General features: G+C 38.1%; 2 protein-coding genes across 2 annotated transcripts; one reads left to right on the top strand and one right to left on the bottom strand.

Annotated features, from left to right (window-relative positions):
• Positions 1-6,649: 6,649 nt before the first annotated feature.
• On the top strand, positions 6,650-8,085 carry LOC126631953 (transcription factor MYB44-like). The gene has a single exon (XM_050302168.1). The coding sequence runs from the start codon at positions 6,791-6,793 to the stop codon at positions 7,748-7,750; it is 960 nt and encodes a 319-aa protein (XP_050158125.1). The 5' UTR covers positions 6,650-6,790; the 3' UTR covers positions 7,751-8,085.
• A 4,638-nt stretch (positions 8,086-12,723) lies between these two features.
• Positions 12,724-16,368, bottom strand: LOC126631952 (protein MRG1-like). Its single transcript, XM_050302167.1, has 10 exons — positions 15,900-16,368; positions 15,722-15,772; positions 15,433-15,446; positions 14,929-15,074; positions 14,520-14,560; positions 14,313-14,414; positions 14,030-14,109; positions 13,548-13,720; positions 13,257-13,341; positions 12,724-13,111 (listed from the first exon to the last, which is right to left on the bottom strand). Exons 1-10 carry the CDS (start codon positions 16,113-16,115, stop codon positions 13,021-13,023), a joined length of 999 nt encoding a protein of 332 aa, XP_050158124.1. The 5' UTR covers positions 16,116-16,368; the 3' UTR covers positions 12,724-13,020.
• Positions 16,369-16,634: the final 266 nt, after the last annotated feature.

Here is a 16,634-nt window from a genome sequence, read left to right as displayed (position 1 = left end):
ACTTACAAGGAACACAAAGATCACTTCCCCAACTTCGATATGTGACTGGAAGTGAAGGTTTGAAGTTTGTCCGTACACTTGTACGGAAATGGCAGAAAATGCGAGAGGGAGGAAAGAGAGAATCAACGGGTTACTTTGGGAGTGTGTGTGGTCCAGTTTAGGGCATCCAATCACAAAAAACAAAAACTTAAGTTCTAAATGGGTCCAAACACTTAGGAACTTATCATATAGGTCCATGTCTAAAAACATGCCGCACATAACACATCTCACATCCAGGGTACTTTAGTCTTTTCACATCGCTGTTGAAATAATTCGGGACGGGCTGTGACACTAACTAGTGAAACTATAAACACGTTAATTAAGAAAAATTATTTTAACGAATAGAACACGAAATCAATATTTCGGAAGCTTCATATGAAGTAAGATTTCATATCTTTTTGGGATTACTTTTCCTCTGTTAGGCTCATTCTAGTAGAATTTGGTGATACAACCTCTCTCTTCCCGCCACTAAATTTCCTAAACATACCCCAATACATTGTGAAAACTGCTAAAGAAAATTGTGAAACAAGGAGGTTTGTGTTTGATGCCTCAAGGATTGCTGCTCTCCAATCCGAAGCTGCCAGTGCCACAGTGCCAAGCCCAACGCGAACTTAAGCCATTTCGACACATTTGGAAATGCACAATGGAAGCATGAAGATCCAGACTAGGTTATGGAAGATATATAGACTACTACAATTGCAGCAGTTGGTTTAGGTTGCAAAAAAATTAGGTGTTCGTTGAGAATGTGGGTTGTAAGGGTATTATGGAGAGTATTTGGAGTTTATTAAGATAATCAAAACCACCAATTAATAAAACCCTTGTTGTCAATCAAAACTCCATGAAATTACCATTTTAACCTCCTCATCAAAACTGAACTCAAGTAAAAAATATGGGCAATTTAGTAATTACATGAACCTGCTGTTTTTACCTCAATTTCACAGTCAAGTTAGTATGACATGCCCTATTTAAAAATAAAAAATAAAAAAAAATAAAAAGTAAAAAGTATTCACGCGTTAGAAGAAACCACTCATCATTATTCCAATTTTCATAACTGATTTTTTTTTTTTAAGAATTTTAAAAACTAATCCCATTTCATAATAAAAAGCAAAATGAACACATTGTGCGTTGGCATCTGCTAGTTTTTAATTAAAAAGCAAATGTGAAGTGGCATCTACTAGTTTATAATTTAAAAAGCAAATGTGAAGTTTATTCACAACATGCGATATGGTCAATATAAAAAGTCAATGATTAATTATCGTACATTTTTTAACGTAAGAAATCTCTATACATACATATGGTCAATATAAAAAGTCAATGATTAATTATCGTACATTTTTTAACGTAAGAAATCTCTATACATACATATGCAAATTAGACAATAAAAAATTCATACTCAAGGACTGGGAAACATCGTTGGGTCTTTCTATAATATGCAACTAGGAACGTATTAAGCATTATTAAACAAGATTCCCACATCAAATTGATTTGATTATCCTCAAAGACTCGACTTTTCTTTTTGTTTAATAATTAATCTGCAGATCGAGAGGAGATGGGAGGAGAGGAGATGAGGGAGCCGAATGTAGTTGCACTTTGAAAGGTACACATTACAAAAACGAAAAGACCGCACACTGCCGCATTTGTCCCACAGACGTACGTAACTAAACCCATTGGAGAAGGTATTGCTCGTAAAGAATCCAAAGTATATAATTGAGTTGTTGCATAAAACCATGCAATCCATATGTGTGCCCACGTTTTTGGATATTTCTTCCATCTGCAATATTCTCCAAAATCCCCCAATCACTTCTTCTTTTGCTTTTTAATTATTTTTTACTTTTTCAATACAAGAGATATACTACGACGAAAAAAGCAATCTCGAGACTTTAGACGTGAGAGTGAAAATTCATATCAAACTGAACTACAAGTTTTTAACCAAAAAACACGATTAAAGTTTAATTTTCCTTTTAATTAAAGCCCTAGTATTAGGAAGATATAAATTCAACTTTCGTCGTAAATAATTTATCATCTTTATTCAATTTTGGGCTCTCCATTTTTATGTTTAACAATGTTACAATATAATGACAACATTTAACATCTGAAATATAAAATATATATTTAATGATGATGAGTAATATGAATGACAAATAAGAAGGATTACACCAAATAGGAGAAAACTTAGGACTAGTTTGGAATTGCTGTGCTTTTTTTCCAACACTACTTCTGCTTTACTATGAGAATAAACAGCCATGACAAATTATTAGGTTGCTTATTGTGTCCAAACTCTTTCTCTCCTTAGTGTAAAATATATCGTTGTACTAAAAAAAAATTATGGATGTAAAATAGTGGAAAGCACTACCCATGATTCTAAAAAAAACATTTGCTCAAACTTACACCCACAATTTAAGCAATCACAAACCAACCCTTAATCAATATCATAGATGATTAGGTGAGTCTAATTACACATCAAGATTCAAATTGCGTTTGTCAAAGCAACCTACACCTTTTCTTGTCTAGAGCCATTGGAAGGGGTCATGCCACTATGATACGAGCTAAGAAAACTCAATTACTATTAAAACCCATCATTGAATATTTAAGGTTACACTACAATTATCAAACTCTCAATCCAATACTACATAAATGATGAGGTTTTACTTATGACACAAAACATTATTACTACTATAACAAAAATAGTGTGACTATAAAATTATTATTACTTAATGACACAACATTATTTTACGATGCTTTGTACGTGAACGTATGTGTCTTATAAAACAAGTGGTTATTTACTACCGTGGTGAAAAAGTGTTAAGCTATGGTGACGTGAGTTCTAACTCTATTAGTGACTTATCTAACATCTAATTTAACAAAATATATTGTTTGATAAAAAAATAAAAGAAAATAAAAAATAAAAAGGCAAAACTCATTGCCATTGGCATAACTTGGAGGTGGATTGTCTGCCCTCCCATTTCCATACTATTCCCCTCCCCTTTGTTTCTCTGGTTACGGTTAAGACACGTCAACATTTTATATCGATTTTTTTCTAAAAATAATAAAACAAAAACTAATAAAAATATAAAATGTTAACGTGGCTTAACCGTGACTACACAAAACAGAAAAAGATAAAAAGAGTATAGAAATTGGAGGGCAGACAATCCACCTCCTTGCAAGTTGTAATATATTAGGGGGCCACCTTGGGCAGGTGGTGACTTGACCAGTACCGACTGTACCTTCCAGTTCCCCTGTTTAATCAAGTGGTGGCCGTGCGGGGCGTGTTGGGGTGCGCATCTCACGTGAGGTGCACTCGTGTGGCAGAGGAGGTCACGTGAGGAGTACGGCTAAAGGACAGGGTTAGGTTGCGAAGGCAGGTGAGGGTTGGCACGTGAGCGAGTGTGGGTAACAGTGTGGTCCTACGTGTACGTGTTTGTTAGACAGCTGTTTCCCGCGTAACGAAATTTGCAAGTTGGTTTAAGTTACAGAAGTGTTGAACTTGAAGGTAGGGGACTACTCACTAACCTCCCTCCCTCCCTCTTTTTCTTACTTTCTGTTTTTGTTGCTTTTCTCTCTCTCCTTTTCCGGTTTTTCTGTTTCTCCTTTTCCGTTCCATCCTCACTCTCTTGTCTTGCTACACCTCACACGCACCTCGAAACTTATAAATTAGGCTTTTTTTTTCTACACATTCTAGAAGTCGATTTTGATTTTATTTTATTCTATAAAATTCAAAATCGTCATTTTACTTTTTGAAATTTAAAGTTCGTTATATTTTACTCTTGAAGTTCGATTTTGCTCATTGAAACTCGAAAGTCATTTCTACAAAACTCAAAATTCATTACATATTGATTTAGATCTGTTAGTTTCTTATGTGATTTTGACTTGGGTGTGTTAGGCTAATTGATTTCTTTTTATATTTTTGTCATTCCTTCAATTTCTCTTAAACATAATATTCTCTAATTGTTGAATGTTAACTTGTAATGGAAACTTGTAATCAAACTTATTTCACATACATCATAGTCTTATTGGGTCCCACATATGTTTTAAAAGACGACCATAAGTTTCAGGGAGAAAATAGAGTTAACAAATTAAAATAGAAACAATTTTGAATTTCAATGAGTAAAGTAATGATTTTTTAGTTACATGGGCATAGTAAGATTAAAATAGAGTTTCAAAAGGCGTAGCAATAAAATAAACTTATAAATTATTGTGCAGTCTAAACACGTGTCATGTTCAACTAATTTCACTCAATACTTCCCAAATTCTCTCTATATGTTTTATATGTACATGATTTTAATTTTTGTATCTTTGTTATTTCAAGTCAATTGAACAAAAATTTGATGAGTTAAATTTTTAAATTTAACTCTTAATACATTGTATCGAGGGGTAGAAGAAAACACATACGTTAGTTAGATTTTCTTTTCAGTATTTAATGAGCGAATGCTAAGTCAAACCTGCTAATATTAACTGTACCTACCTTATATAAATTTTAGATTTCCAACCAATTATATGCTACATGTCACACCAAACTAACTTGTTAAACCATTATTTGATGGATCCATTACATTCTATATATTAATAATTAGATTTGGTTTAAGTTGCAAAGATGTAACACGTTACTATAATTATTTCCTACCAAAGTCCAAACGGATGAAAGCAACCAGGAAGGAAGCAAACAGCGACCCATTAAATTAAGCCGGTTAGACGGTGGAGTCGGTTATGGCAGTTCGGTTCCAGGGGAGAGGTGTGGTGGGAGCGTGACCGGCACGTGGAGGTTGGAGAAGTAGGCAGTTAGGGAGATAGGCACTGCCCGCTGGCGTGTGGGCCTAGGATTTTACAGGCTGGACCTGTCAGTTTTGCAGTACGTTCATCACCCGATTCTACTGCTCAATTTTGTCGTTTTGTGAGCCAGCTCAGCAGTTCCGTGCGTCCGTTTTCTATTTCAATTAAAAAAATCATTTTCTCCCCCGCCCCAAAATGCTCGCCAGCCTGGCTTTTGGTCAAAGTCATCCGTTTGCTTACGCTCCCCATCCATTTCCGACCCCACCTCCCAACTAAACCATACCGTACACCTTCCTGTTAATTTAATCCAATTTCATTTTCCAAAATTTCAATTTATTTATTATTATTATTATTTTTTGCGATAAAGACGATAAGAGTTATCCAACAAAGTTTAACGAGTGCAGTTGTCGTACTGTTACGTGATGTTCGTAATATTATTTTAAGATTTTGAGATTATTTTGTCTCATCATATTATATTAGTGCGTTATTGATAAAATGTGATTGCTTTGATTGCGACACTCACATATATCCGTTATCTAAAATTCTACATTTAATTTTAATTTAATTATTAAAGAAAATGAGTTTTTTGTTGTTGTAATATTTAACAAAATAAGTTGAACGAAAAAGAAATTCTAATAACACCACATTTCTGGTCCTTGTCTAACTTCCAAAACGGTCGTTCAACAATTAAATGCCGCGGTTTTAGACGTCACACATCTCAACTGCTTACTGTAACAGTTTCCACCTCTCACTTACCATTTAAAGTTACTCAAATAAATATTTATCTTGAATGTTTATGTTAAAATTTATATTAAAAACAAAAGAAAAAAAGTAATTAAAAACATATAGTGAAATTAGACCCGCCGTATTCACAAAAATACTAAAATTATACAAAATAAAATTTAGGAAGGTGTATTCAATTGAGAATTTTAGAGATTTTGATGGATTTATAAATTCATGGAATTTTATGGAGTTTAATTGATTTGTAGAGATTCCATGTAAAATTTTGATTCAATTCCCTCAAAAAGGGAGAGGTAAGATTTGTGGATGCTTAAAATACACTACGAAATCTCTCAAATCCCTCGAATTTCTTAACTTTTTAAAATTCTTTAAAATCAGTTTCTAATTGAAAACACTCAGAATGTTATAAACTGCTTTAAAATCCTAAGTCAATACACTCGAATTTCTAAGGATTTTAATTTACTATCTTAAAATTATGATTGAATACACTTGAAATTTTAGAGAATCACTTACAATCCTAATTAAATACCTCTACATTCATTAAAAGAATTAAAATATCTCAAAATCTTATCTGAATACAGCCCCCTTAAATTTAGATATAAAAAGCGAAAAACGATCTTAATCAACTAATACAACTCACGTTTATTTGTTCAAAAAAAAAAAATACAACTCACGTTTAAAACATCAGTAAAATGGACGGTGATAAGAATTATCCACTTGAGCGGTTGAGGGCTCCACCATCTCGTAGCCTATCGTTCAAATTTGAGATGACTTTATAAGATTCTACTTCAAAGAGTAGGGCAAAGAGTAGCCGAAGCTAATTTGTTTTTCACTTTTATTTTAATTTTCCATTTGTTTTATTTCACATATAAAAAAATAAAAAGGCAAAACAGATGGACTGATTATATTTTTCTGCGTGCAAGTTAGAGGGAAAAAGAAGCGACGCGTGTTAGTTATACAGCTGTAAGCTAGTAACTGCCTTTGCCTGGAAGAATCCCTACTCGCAACGGCTTAGACCGGTTACTCAGACCGGCTATCCCCGGTCACCGCTATCCCCTTCCTCGTATACTATATATACTCACCCATACCTGCATGACCCTCTTCTCTCTCAGAACACGGTGAGGCTCCGCCTCAACCACCGCCGGCGCCGCTTCCTCCTCCTCCTTGAACCCTCCAGCCTCTCTCAAGAATCTAATTTATCTTTAGTATTTATTTTTAATTTGAAGATTTTGGATTGATTTCTATGGCTTCCACAAAGAAGGTGGTGGATCGGATAAAGGGTCCATGGAGCCCCGAGGAGGACGAAGCGTTACAGAATCTGGTCAAGAACTACGGCCCGAGAAACTGGTCGCTGATCAGCAAGTCGATTCCCGGTAGATCCGGCAAGTCTTGCCGTCTGCGGTGGTGCAACCAACTTTCTCCGGAGGTGGAGCACCGCCCCTTCAGTCCTGAAGAGGACGACACCATAATCCGGGCCCACGCCCGGTTCGGAAACAAGTGGGCCACCATCGCCCGGCTGCTCAACGGCCGGACCGATAACGCCATAAAGAACCACTGGAACTCCACGCTTAAGCGCAAAAGCTCCTCCATGTCGGAAGATTTGAGCTCCGACGTCCAGGCCCACCCGCCGCACAAACGATCCGCCAGCGTCGGCGCCGTTCCGGTTACGGGTCTCTATTTCAACCCCGGTAGCCCGTCCGGATCCGATTTGAGCGATTCGAGCTTGCCCGGCGGTGTGTCTCCGTCGTCTCAAGTTTTCACGCCCTTTGCGAGACCCCTACCTCCACCCATTGCTCTGCCGCCGATGGAGGCCGTGACATCGGCTATGGCCGTTGATCCGCCCACATCGCTCAGCCTTTCCCTTCCCGGATCCGAATCGTGTGATGGGTCGAGTCATATGGCGTCCGGATTCGGAACCAATCCGATTGTCGGGCCCGCCCAGATTGTACAGCAAGCGCCAGAGGTAACAGCTACACCGCGGGCGGTTGGGTTGCCGCCAGCGCCGCGTCAGAGCAACCAGAACAGCGAGACGGGGCACGATCAGCAGTTTTTCAGCTCGGAGTTCCTGGATGTGATGCAGGAGATGATCAGGAAGGAGGTGAGGAACTACATGACGGGGATTGAGCAGAAGGGGCTGTGCATGCACACCGAAGCCATCCGAAACGCCGTCGTAAAGCGTATCGGGATTAGCAGAATCGAGTAGCGTGAGGAAGGAAGGAAGGAAGCAGATATAATGACGTAGTAGTCCTAGTGATGACGATCATCAAGATGATCGAGATGATGATTCCACTCCGAAACCAAGGAAAAAGATCGAAGCTCTGTTATTAAATTTCCGTTTTATTTTTTTTGGTTTTATTTATAATTAGTGAAAATAATTTGGGTAGTGTACAAAGGACCAACTGCGGATGTTGATTAATGGAGGGCAGAAACGGGGAGTTGGAAATTTCAAATTTTACCAATCTCAAGAACTAATTTGTTTTCAAATATATTAATCAGTTTTAGAAATCAATTATAAAAGACTTCTAAAATTGTTTTTTATTGGCATAATTTCTTACTTTACTATGAGATTTAAAATTAATATAAGGGATTTTCGAGTTCGTAATATTAAGAAGATTAAATTTTAAAAATTAAAGGATATGGAAGTTGATGATTTGTTTATTACTTAAGCGTTGATTAATATATTATTTAAGCTTTGATAAACGTGTTCATTCTTATTGATGACATATCATCTAGTTTATAAATCGTCTTCAAATTTAGTTTTCCTACCACTGCCCTTCTGAGCTTGTGGTGAATAAACTCAAAGACGAGTTTTATAGATATTAATTCTTAGGAAACAAAGTGAAGAGTTATGTGAGTCTTATTATTTAGAAAAAAAAAACCTAATATAATAAAATGAGTAAAAATTAAAGTTTGTCGATAATTTACATTAATTTAGAATAGAACATCGTTCGTAAAAAACAAATTATTAAGTTTAAGGATAAAACTCTGTTTACTATACTCATATTTCGTGGTTTTCAACATTTAGTAAATCAAGTTTTTTTCGTCCCAAAGTCATACTAAAGTGTTAATTTTGAGACAGTCTCATACATTCGTTAGTCAAACTGTTAAGTATGTTGTTAATTGATGACGTGATGGACAATGACTGGGCGTCACGTGTCATTAAGAGATCCACGTGAAATTTTTTTTTTTGGTGAAGGGGTTAAAAAAAAATTCAAAAATTCAAAAAAAATAAAATAAAATAAAAAACCCAACCCCCTGCGTCCTTTCCTTCCCTCATCCTCTCACACCATCTCCCTCCCTTCTCTCTTCTGCAACCTGCAACTTGCACCCTTTGCGTACCTTCTTTCTTCTACAACCTGCACCACCCTCCTTTCTCTCCTCATTCCTCCCTTATCCCTCCATTCTCTCTGCAACCCGTCGCGGTCGCAGTAATCGTTGAGGAAAATGATGAGGGCAGTGGAGAAATCAGATAGGTCGATGGCGGATTCAAGATCGTCGATCCCTGCACAAATCCAAACCTTTCAATTCATCACACATCCCATCCAATTCAATCTGATTCGACTCAACAATTTGTGATATCGGGATCGAAATTCAAAATCAAAGATGGTACCTTGAAATCGGGGCCGGAGAGGTAGAGGGCGAGGAGCTTGACGGCCTGGAGAGGTGTGGCGGCGGAGGCGTCAATCTCATTGATTACGAGCTGGCTGCTTACACCTTTGGCTTTGAATCCATAACCAAGCACCATCCTAAAACTTATAACCCAGAACTAGACTCCAGATTTCCTTCTTAGTCATTGTCGATTGATACCCTACTTTTTCACCTCATGCCATCCCCAGCATCTCTCTCTCTCTCTCTCTCATTAAAGTCTGCAATTATTTTGAACTTCAAAGTTCCAAACCTCTTGTCTTCCATAACCTCCAATGTCACGGATTTCCACAACCTAATTTTACTGAGCTAAGATCTAGGGAGGTTGAAATTTGAGAAATAGGGATTATAATTTGGGGAAGTTGAGGCAGGCTATGGATCAGAAGGGATGAGGGTTGCATAGGAGAGAAAGGAGGGTACAGGTGTTGACCGGCGGGGGGACCCCCTTAAGGCCCAAAGCAGATCTGGTGCGGTTTGCAGAGGTGAAAATGGAGGGTCTTGCAGGTTGTTGAGAGAATGGAGGGATAAGGGAGAAAGGATGAGAGAAGGGAGGGTGGTGCAAGTTGTAGAAGAGAGAAGGGAGGGAAGGGGTCCGGGTTGTAGAAGAGAGAAGGGAGGGAAATGGTGCGGGGGCATGAGGGAGGGAGAGGGCGGGGGGTTGGGTTTTTTTTTTTTTGTATTTTTGAATTTTTTTTGAACCCCTTCTCCAAAAAAAGAAAATTCACGTGACGCTCAATCATTGTCCACATAGATGCTACGTCATCAGTTAACGGCATACTTAACAGTTTGACTAATGAATGTATAAGACTGTTCCAAAATTAACATTTTAGGTATGACTCTGGAACGAAAAAAACTTGATGTACTAAATGTTGAAAACCACGAAACATGAGGTAGTAAACAGAGTTTAACCCTAAGTTTAAATAGAATATTGCTCGTGAAAAATGAAAAGTTGGGTAACATTATTGGATGGAGAGGGATGGAAGAAAATTCGAAGTGTTGTGTTTGATTGAGGTGCAGATTAAGACCCGGATAGAGTTTATGGAGTTGTAATGGTGACGGCAGGGTTAAGTAAACGCAGTTGTCAACGCTTAATTAGGGGATGGCCCCCAGTCGAGTCATCATGTTTTCAATCTCGTTCACGTGATTTGTACCTCTATAATCTTTTGGGGAAAGACTATGCATCTACAATATTGTCACACCTTTGGCACTACATTTTGTCACGAGATTATTTGGGTATAAAGCTTGTGTTTATTTTATGGGAACTCAAATTGCACGACGAACTCGCTTATGACGTTTTACGACATTAGCAAAAAGTAATCATGCGTATGTATTTTGTGCGAGTTCGATTCTCACCGATTCCCATCTTCTTTCAATCAAACTAAAAAATTTCATTTTTGATGTCATCTATCTAGAAGTCAATCGTAGAGGAAAGGAGATTAGTGTGTTAGAGATTAGAGATAATGGTGAAATGAGGCTCATGTAGATGGCCACTCTCTTTCAACTAGTCAAATATTCAACACTCATAGTAGGTCTAGCACCTTTGTCTTCCTCCAAACTCTGAAGAGCCGCTTTCATTAGAATTTCAATTCTACCCGGTTCTCCCACCTTGCTCTCTGCCTTTTCAAACGATGCGGTCTAATATTTTAATGGATAAAGTATTGTGTTTCTACCTATGTGTCAAGGGTTTGAAACTCTCTCTTTTTAAAATTATTGTAATAATTTCGAACTCTCTCATCTCCCTTAATAATAGAAAAAAAAAAGAAAAGACGACCTATATCTTGTGTCTCCCCTCCACCTGCTGATGATTGAAAACCTTCTGCCGGGTTCTTTCCGATGAGCATTTCCAACACAACAATCCCGTAGCTGTAACACTTTGTAAGTGATGGGTATGTTGTGAACCCACTCTGGTTCCATATAAACCTCTGGTTTCTCGTATCCTTGAAAATTTTGAGTTTCTAAGCTCACTTCGGTTTAACAGGTTGGACAAGCCAAAATCCGCCACTTTCGGGTTCTAATTCGAGTCCAAGAGTACGTTTTGAGGCTTCACATCGCAATGTAAAACCCATTGGAAGCACTCCTCATGTAAATAAGCCAAGCCTTTTGCAGTGCTTACAAAAATTTCAAACCTTTGCTTCCAACCAAGCACATTGGAAGATGACTTCTCGGCCAAGGAACCAAGATCTCATACACCAAAAGCCTATGGTTGTCTTCCCCACAATACCCCCACATTTCAATCAAGTTCCTTTCGTAAAGCTTCCCAATGAGGCTCACTTCTGCTAAAAACTCTGCTTCCCCTTGGTTTGCAGCATTCAATTGCTTCGCAACGCGCTGATCAGACAATGTGCCTTTGTAGACAACTCCTCCCCACCTCTCCCAATCTCTCCTTTGAAACCTCGTGTCGCCTTTTTCGGCTCGGAGTAACTAAACCTACTGAATCTGGTTACAGCATAAAGGTAAACCTTGTGAAACTACACATCCGGCTCTTCTCTCGTTTTGCTGCTTCGCGTCACAAAACACCACAGAATAAAGATGCAAAGAATTTCAAGACCCCTCAATGCAGAAGAAGGGTGTCGGTTGGGGAATCAAAGTTCTGCCACAAAACGACATAATCGTCGGAGTTTCGTAAAACCAGATTGCCGGAGCTGTGGAGGGTTAAGGGAGAGCTTTGAGCGTTTTCCATTGACAGGACGGTAGAGATTGGCCTTCCAGACAACGGTGGGATTTTGGTGGCTGTCGGAGGATGGTGAAGTCTCGGAGAACCAAACGGCAAAGCAATATGAATTGTTGCCAACTTGGTGAAAGACGGCGGTGAAAACTCCATCAGGTGAAATCAGAACGTCTTCTGGTTTCTCGACAGAGAGGGAGGAAGCTCTACTCAGAATGTCGGAGGTTGAAGACGAAGTTGGAGAATTAATGGTGAGAACGAGAAGAAAAACGAGAAACATAGTAGCCTTTTGAGATGAGAGGGGGGGATTGGCTGCAGAGAGCTGAACTAAATTAAGAGAACATGGTCATAAACTATCGTATGTACATACGTAGTTGTAGGATACTAGGATCACACCCACATAGATTTTTACTTTCAAACGATCTCGATCTTGACCGTTTGAGAGTTCGCAACAGGCAAGACAGTCGTACGACTCAAGCTACACGGCTTCGAATTGGACGATGGGAGGCCAAAGACCCATTACCCAATTAATGTTCACAATCTCACAAGGATCAAAAGACAACGAGAGGTACCTGTCACAAAAGAATAGGACAAGACGGCAATTTTGACGAAATGATCTGCATAAACTTTTTGTGTGAGTGCAGGTGACGGTGTTGAATGACAAAGTTCCTCAATTATTTGATGTCTGGAATGAAAGAATTCCAAAACTATTTGATGTGATAAGATAATTTCCCACCCTTCATTATCATGGAGGTGCTAGAACATTAGACACACCCAAATCGATCAGCACGGTTGCATAATTTGACAAGAACGTCGATGTATCGAATCTCCCGGGCAAGAAACTGATTGTTTGTCCCCGCCCCAAATTTGCAAACCAATTTTGTTCCTAGATTAATCACAAAAGATACAACCTCAACCGCGAAGAACCGCAGACTTTTACAAGGCATCGGGCACGAACTAACTAGATATTTTACATATGATAAATTACTAGATTTTTGAAGTATCAGTTGCAGGAACAAAAAGGATTATAATATCTGCACCACGAGCACATTCAGTTTCAACGGCTTTTCGACCTGATGCGATATTCAAAATGGTGCCGAGACATCATGAACAGCAGTTCTTTTGCGGTATTATGTACAAAAATGTAGCAAGTGTGCCCGCGCTTAGACACCTGGTTTGTTGGTGCTGGTTTCAATGTCGTCTGGTACATGATAGGTAGAGAGGAAAAACGCACTCTGGTTCTTCTGTAGGAACCTTCATGACAAGATGCATGATCAATCAGCTAGTGTGAAAATGATGTCGAAAAAGAAGAAACTCGTGGGATTAAGAAAACCTGCCTACTATTATGAAATGATAAAATTTCGGATATTTGTGTAGGAGAGCAAGTATAAGTACGTACTTGAGAAAGTCGACCAATTTTTTCTGCAACACTTTCAGTGTCTCCTCTTCAATGTTAGCATCCAACAATAACTCGGGTAGTTTAACTACAAAATATCAAAAAATTACATCTCAAGTCCAGATCCTATGATGATTAGCTCTTAATATAACAAAAGCTTGAATGTATACTATTATAATTACAAAAACATGAGAAACCACAAAATCAACAGCATGCCCAAGAATGATATGCATTTTTCAATACAATTCTATTTAGAAATACACCATTTGGTTACGCAGGAAAGTATGCTCATACCAAAGAGACGTAATAGATGCTCAGCACCATAGACAGATGAAGGAGAGACATCATCTGTGATTGCTTTCTCATACTGCTGACGTTCATTTTTGTACAAAAGCATCGCCGGCAGTGCTTTGTCAAAGTAACAACATAATCCTTTCAGAATTTCTTCAATAGATTGAGCTTTCTTACTGGATTCACATTAAGAATGGTCGATCAGCTAAAATCAAGTGCATATCTGCAAACCTGATTCTAGAAAATATAGAAGTTGAAATTTATGGATGTTTGAATTAAATTAGACCCCCAAATTCCAGTTGATGACCGGTAGAATGTATGAGAAGCAACATTGGTAATCCCTTCCATCTCCTCACTCTTGTGAGAATAAAATTTTAATTTACTCTCAATAAAAAAAATTCAAAATGGATATATCTTGTAAAATGGAACCCGAGAAAAGAATTTAAAAAAAGTAGGATGCCAAAAGATGGAAGAAGGAAACTTACATACTGTCCTTCTTTGATCTGTAGTCGAGATACTTCTTGAATATGTCATTCACATTTGGAGTACGTGGAAGTTTAACAAGCTGAAATACAATATTTATATCATCAACTCGGATTTCATCATGAATGAATAAAGGTCGTACCCAGTGCACAAGGCTCCCGCTTTACGCAAGGTCTGGGAGAGGTGAATGTCGGCTAGCCTTACCCCCATTTATGGAGAGGCTGCTCCCAAGTCATGAATGAATCAAAGGTATAAATTCAAGTTTGAGTAATGAATCCACAATACCTTGCCCAGATCAGTAATGAATTCACAATCATCAACTAGTTGTTTCTTTAGTGGTTGTGGCATTTGAAGCAAGAGATCTTCCATCGGTATGGCATCTTTGTCCTAAAATTTGAAAACAAAAGAACTCAAAAACTGCAAAAGTTCATGCTGGCTTCTAATTTAAATACAATCTAAGGATAGATTACGTAACAAATGAACAGCGAATACCTTATTAACAGAGTCATTCTTTCGCTTCTTCCCTCTTGACGCTACACATAATTCCAACAATAAGAACAATGCATATTATATACACATTCAAATTGCTAGAGAAGTTAACAAAAGAGGATATATTTTCAAACCTAAGCTCTTATCATCCTAATTCAAGAACCATATTCAAGTTATAATCATGAACGAAGAAAGCATGTTGTTAAATTCGTTAACTACATTGTTACTTTTGAAGTTTCCATAACCCTTATATTGACTCCTGAAACGACTTTCTTGCCACCTCTTCATAGGGTAACACTTACGTTCATGTGACATGCCAGAACTTACACACCATACATCTAACATACAAGAATAAATCCAAATATCAGGATTGGGCAACAACAAAAGAAAAGTTCAATATTATAAAGCCAACCATGATAACTTTTTGGTTTAGTCTGCGACATGTGTTTTAGCTTCGCATTCTTGTCTGCTCCCTGTTTCTGTTTGATGGCCTCTTGTTTCTTCCTATTCTCTTCAGTGTTTTTCATCAGACGATCCACCCCTACCCACTCATCCCAACTGTTAGAGGAAAATAAGAGAGAAAAGGTCAATAAGATAAATGAAATCCAAAGTTTTGAGACATAGTAATTACATGAGTAACCAATGAAAATCACAGAGAAGCTTAAGCATTAGCCTTCAATTCCGATAAACCTCCATCATCAGAATCTGCCGTGGTCTAAAAAGCATATCTTTCAACGACATTACACACAAAATAATTAAGGTGAAAAGACCACTTGAACTGAAGCGAGATGGCAAATGATAACTGAAAAATAAAAAACACACAAACTGAAGTAGAGCATGCTTCCAACGTCCACCATCTTGGTTCAACGAACATGAAACCAAAATTCGGAAACTTTAAGCAGGAAGGCGGGCTCACTTTTTGCTCCATCCCTGCAGGACAGAAGAATATACAATCAAGAGATGCTATTACAACAATTATCCGCTCCTACAGAACAAAAATACAAGTCTATATCACCTAAAAAGGCAACTACATTCAGATGGAGGAAATGCCGAAAGAAGACTAATCGAAATCCGAAGGCATTTCACTTCCGGAAAAGACTTCAAAAAGTACAAAATTTGAGCTTACAAATAAAACGATCGCGCATTTAATACATGTTTGATCGAAGAAAATAAGAAATTAATAGAAAATTAGCGTTAATACTTACAAGGTAATGAACATAAAACTCCCATTCCATCTTGTATCGGATATTGGTCACCTTGCAATCAAAACGCACAGCATCAGCGATCAAACAGCAAAAAGTTGCAATTATTTCACATTTAGGCAAACAAAACCCTAAATATCATACAGAATTGCAATTCAAACGCCGGCAGGAAAGCGAGTACCTTGGCCGCGTACAGTCGATGGTTGTGAAAGGCGATGACCTTCTCGCCCTCGGCGAAGGGGCAGGAATCGGAGGAAGGGGAGGAAGCGTCGTCGTTTTCATTGTCGACCATGTCGGAATCGGTCTTGGTCGCGGAGCTGTCGGACTCGGTGGCGGACGAATCAGTGTCAGTAGTATCACTCACCACACTCTTGGACTTGGAGCCTCTGCGTCTCATTTTTTTGATTTAGGGGCGCTGCCGCTGATGCTTAATTACGATTAGTTATTAATCAATTAATATTAATCTCTTGTCTTGGCGTTAATCCTTTGCATCGCGAACCGTGAGGTATTTATAGTTATGGCGGTTGTTCCTAGTTACAGATGCAGAGAGCACGAGAACGATGGAGTAACTGAAAAACTGGGGTTTTTACTGTTTGGTTTTGGGTTGTCGTTTGGTTTCATCGGTTTCCTGGTCCGACCAAACGACGTGGCTTAATGGAATTTATACCGCGATCAGGCTAAAAAGCCAATCGCGTGATCAGAGAAATTGTACGAGTGTTGAGAAATTATATTTTTTAATTTATTAATTTTTTTTGCACATATATTTTAGTATTAGTACAGTGACTCGTCAGTACTACTTCGTGTTTCAATCATATTAAACAGTAAAATTTCTCGTGAGCACGTGCAATGCGAGGTTGTAGTTAGAGATGGCAAATCAAGTTATTGGGTTGTTAATGGAACCTCTTCAGACTCATTT

This window comes from Malus sylvestris, chromosome 8 (genome assembly GCF_916048215.2).
Source record: "Malus sylvestris chromosome 8, drMalSylv7.2, whole genome shotgun sequence".
NCBI lineage: Eukaryota > Viridiplantae > Streptophyta > Magnoliopsida > Rosales > Rosaceae > Malus > Malus sylvestris.
Note: the sequence above shows the minus strand (reverse complement) of the source record. Positions and strands in the feature narration are given on the sequence as shown.

What these genes read in the sequence shown, in the direction of transcription:
- LOC126631953 (XM_050302168.1), top strand. Translation starts at nt 6,791, where the DNA reads ATGGCTTCCACAAAGAAGGTGGTGGATCGGATAAAGGGTCCATGGAGC.
- LOC126631952 (XM_050302167.1), bottom strand. Translation starts at nt 16,115, where the DNA reads ATGAGACGCAGAGGCTCCAAGTCCAAGAGTGTGGTGAGTGATACTACT. An exon ending in ATCGACTGTACGCGGCCAAG is followed by an intron (nt 15,773 to 15,899) that starts GTACTCGCTTTC and finishes TTTGATTGCAAG; the next exon opens with GTGACCAATATCCGATACAA. An exon ending in AGAATGACTCTGTTAATAAG is followed by an intron (nt 14,415 to 14,519) that starts GTATTCGCTGTT and finishes TTCAAATTTTAG; the next exon opens with GACAAAGATGCCATACCGAT.